The 4,208-nt window shown below is 36.2% G+C and overlaps 1 protein-coding gene across 1 annotated transcript; it reads right to left on the reverse strand.

The window, feature by feature from the left end:
- Positions 1–529: 529 nt before the first annotated feature.
- Positions 530–4,202, reverse strand: LOC111383044 (GRF1-interacting factor 1-like). Its single transcript, XM_023007102.1, has 4 exons — positions 3,871–4,202; positions 2,670–2,746; positions 1,860–1,944; positions 530–1,136 (listed from the first exon to the last, which is right to left on the reverse strand). The coding sequence occupies exons 1-4, from the start codon at positions 3,949–3,951 to the stop codon at positions 723–725; spliced, it is 657 nt and encodes a 218-aa protein (XP_022862870.1). The 5' UTR covers positions 3,952–4,202; the 3' UTR covers positions 530–722.
- Positions 4,203–4,208: the final 6 nt, after the last annotated feature.

Genomic DNA, 4,208 nt, shown 5'->3' on the forward strand with positions numbered 1-4,208 from the left:
ATAGTGTGATAATAATTAATTATGTGTACCAATCGAATTCTTCCAAGTTACTTAATTTACATCACTCGAGTTCAAATTAGTCCTACTCTACCCATGTAAATCAAGATGACCTTAATCAAGAACATTCAATCACCCCAAAAAAAAAATATATATATATATATATATAATGACCGCCACGATCATAATAATATATCTCTACCTTTTTCCAAATTGTTTAACTTCTACTTCATAGTCTAAACAAATAACTCACCCCTTAACTTGTTATCATTCTCAAATCAATGAAATATAACTTAAAAGGTTGACAAACAATTCAATCCATTTAAAGTGAAAACAAGCGCCCGGATTTCAACAGCAGTGGTTTCAATCAAACCATCTTGCCAAGCTCATTCACTATCATGTAACAATAATAACCAATGTACAAAGACTTGAAACCCTTATACGTGGAAATCAAAAGAGAACAAATTATAAGTTACACACATTAATTTCAATGAAATAAAAAATAGATAAAATATAAATCAAAACACATGACAGAAGGAACTAGAAATATACAAAATTTCATAGCACCAACAATCCTCACATTCCATACGAAAATCCAGTTCTTTCCCTAATAAATAGATTACAAGTTCATAACAGACCTTCAATTTCTGAGATAGAGGGTACCTAATTCAACATTCTCGAGTTTAACAGAAAAACTAGATTCATTAACCATACTTCCCTCGAATTCAATCATCGGCATCTTTTAAGTAGAGAGACTCACCCCCATCACCTGAGCTTCCACCACGCCCTTCTGCAGGCCCACCGCTGCGGACTTCTTGCTTACCTCCGCCTGCCATTGACCTTCCTGAGGCATGCAGCCCCTCCCCAGTGGTGCTGCGGCCGAAGTCGGGAAATCCTACACCTCCAAGTCCACCACTACCTCCGGCCCCATGAGGCTCCCCTTGCAGCATAAGTCCACTGCTTCCTCCTGTGTTCATTCCAAGCTGGCTGTGTAAAGCTTGTTGTTGAAGTGCTGAGTATTGCTGTTGACTGTATAGCATAGAGGAGCGAGCAGCCATAAGTGATTGAGGTGTCATTTGTTGAGCTTGTTGATGCTGCATGTAGTGTGCACCAGGCTGCAAAATCCCACCTCCAGGATACTGCAAGACAGCACCAGACGGTGAACGATACTGTAGATACAAGTCTAAGGGTTGTTTGACAGAGTTTTTGATAAAAGTAATCCTACAATATCACGTCTTTCCTAAAAATTGATGAAATTTATGATTGAAAAGTTGTTAAAAGCTGTGGGTCCATTAAATGTTTGATTAAAATTGAAGTTTAACAAGTTAAAAAGTTAATAAAACTTTAGCGAAGTTTTTCAAACAAGGAACTAATCGTTTCCACCTTCATGAATCGATCATTCATTATGATAAAAAATCATAACACCACCACTTGCACTTGCTGGAATTAGTTATTATGAAAATTGTTAAATCAGCTCATCTAAAAGGTTAAACTCTCATACAGGGATCAAACTTATTCATCTTAAAAAAAAAAAAGTCTTCAGCACTCCCTCCAATCTCATGTGTAGGCATGATTCATTTTCATAGAAGGCCTAACACGGTGAACAATTTTCCTAACTGAGGGGCATCAATGAGCCTCGTGTTTTTACTTTTATATCATTAAACCACCTTATCTAAAAGTTTAAACCATTCAAAAGGGATCTAACTTATTTGAAGCCGTGACTTCAGGGAAATGAAACAATGATATTGGGTCCAAACAGAAGTATTCAGTTTACTAATGTAAAATCAACGGTCGAAATTCAAACACATGACTTATTCTTCTCTACGAATTCCTTTTGATATAAAAATATTGCAGCCAACTACCTGCGAATGCATGCTAGGTGGTTGAGGTTGTGCATCAGCAATAGCAGCTAGATACATCAAGTTCCTTTGTAACCTGGCCTGGTTCCTGCCATGATAAAGTCATTGTGATCTATATATCAGAGCAAAAGGGAAAAGAGTAAATGCGTCTAAACAAAGTCTCACCAATCAGCACTATATGTTCATTTACAGCCACTAAGAACATGTATATTAAGTACCAAATGAAAATTATCAACAATAACCAAAATTCACATTGATGGAACACGAAAAATCCAAAATACTAGGACTTTCATGAAGAAAGAGGAAAAAGAAAAGGTCGTAGAGTTTTTCCTCTCTGGAAGGCCGATCTCCCCTTCAAGAAAAAAACAACAGGTAAACCAACTGTTACATCATTTGTGAGGTTTCTCAAGATTTCAGTTGAACATGTTTGAGAAAAAATTGTTTGTGCAATCAAGTAAAATCAAAGATGTAAAACAAATTATCATACAAAGAAGCTTATTATTTATTATTAACTTGAAGAGCTTATGCCTTCGATGTGACCTAACATTTTAGCTCAACCAAACAACAAAATAATGCGAGATTGTTCCCATTTGTCACTGATGCTTCGATATCTACTAATGTATCAGCCTCTTGTAATGTCTACGATCCTAGAGCGTGCAAGACAATGCACAATATCTAAGAAAAAAAAATCCCTTTTTCCACACTTCAATTTAAGAAATTTTATCTAGTGAACTGCAAGAAAAACCAGTAAAAACATATCCAATATTTTGGGATCAAGGAAGAAGAGGAAGCAAAGAAAGTTATAGTAGTTACTCTGCACATTCACTCATTTTCCCCGAGTTTTGGCTCTCGACAATCTTGAGAATCAGCGACTTGTTTTCATCCAGATACTGCAGATAATATAAAATCAACAACATACAAAACCAAGAAAAGTAGTCATGTTTCAGCACCCGCACCCTATTACCAGTGGACAGTTGATCTGCATCTGTAGCTAAAAGCATAAATATGTTGAAGGCATTTGTGGTTATAATAATTCATCAACACAAAATTGATACAGATGAAAAACAACTGAGTGAACATTTGGCAACAAATGGTTGATAAGACTCAACATTTGCAATAAGGAATAACCATAAATCATAACTCAACAGCACATCCTACACTTAGATTACATAGAAATCTATACAATAGAAAGGCTTCATAAAACATACACTCAACTTTAAGTTTAGTCATGGGAGTCCTCCAAATTGCAACTTTAAATTCCAATCATTAGGATGGAGAGGATCAAAATCTTGAAATGAAGCATTACAAACGATACACTACACACATAATTCAGTTTTTACAGAAAAATAATACAATTCTTGATTGAAAATATTTAGTGAACGAACATTAAAAAGTTGCACCCCTTTTTTAATTATATTATATGTTATTCTTCCCTTGAAGCTATATTAATGAATCTAGTGCACAAGGTCGCGACAGTTGTATGTAGAAATAAACAAGAACTGGTTAGTAGATTGGAGATACAGTGTCGGGATTAATCACTCCCCCAGACTTCAAATGGACGGACCTAATATTCCTGATATATAAAGAATTTTTAGGGACCGTTTTGTGTGGGTGAGGGGTTTAGAACTTCCTGAAAAATAATAAGTACAACTACAAAGAGGACATAGTTCTGGCATTTAGAGTTAATATGGGAGTAGTGCACTTGGTTTATTTTCTGATTAAGCAGCAGCAAAGAGGGGGCAGTTCTAAATCTTTATATATAAGTGCCTGTGGTTCAATTGCAGGGATTGCCAACAGTAGCAAAAACAAAACCACACCAAATACCAAATTATCCAGCAGAAACAAAAAGGAAGCCAATCAAGTATTAACTGAGCAACAAGGTGACAGTCAGGGCGAGGAAAGTAGGTAAAATGGCAGAGCGGCCAAGCGAAAAAGAAATAGCAGACGAAGAAAAGTTTGAACAGAAATCCACAGAGAAGAAGAAAGAAAACGAAGAAGAAAAGAAAAGAAAGACCTGTTGAATGTGATCAGTAGTGACGTTGCTGGGAAAGTAGGCTGCCATCATGGGCTGCATCTGCATCAGGTGCTGCTGCATGCCTCACTTCTTTATACTCCCAACTCTCTCACACAAACACACACTTTCTCTCTCTCTCTCTATAAATATCAGCTGCCTTTCTGTATATATCTATTCTCAATCAGTCTCTCTGCAACTTTGACTGTGATCTTCCTTCACCGTTTTGGGAACTAGGGTTTATCCGTTTAACGCGAAGAGTTCTTACGCAACAAATATCATACTGTACAATCAATAGTGCGAAATGGGTGAAAAAATTATACCACTCTGTAAATAAATAT

Source organism: Olea europaea, unplaced genomic scaffold, assembly GCF_002742605.1.
Source record: "Olea europaea var. sylvestris unplaced genomic scaffold, O_europaea_v1 scaffold2609, whole genome shotgun sequence".
Lineage (NCBI taxonomy): Eukaryota > Viridiplantae > Streptophyta > Magnoliopsida > Lamiales > Oleaceae > Olea > Olea europaea.

Bases quoted from the DNA above. Each gene is read 5' to 3' on its own strand.
- LOC111383044 (XM_023007102.1), bottom strand. From the start codon at position 3,951: ATGCAGCAGCACCTGATGCAGATGCAGCCCATGATGGCAGCCTACTTT. The intron at 2,747-3,870 runs GTCTTTCTTTTC...TATTATCTGCAG, and splicing joins CTACTGATCACATTCAACAG to TATCTGGATGAAAACAAGTC. The intron at 1,137-1,859 runs GTAGTTGGCTGC...GCTGTCTTGCAG, and splicing joins CACCTAGCATGCATTCGCAG to TATCCTGGAGGTGGGATTTT.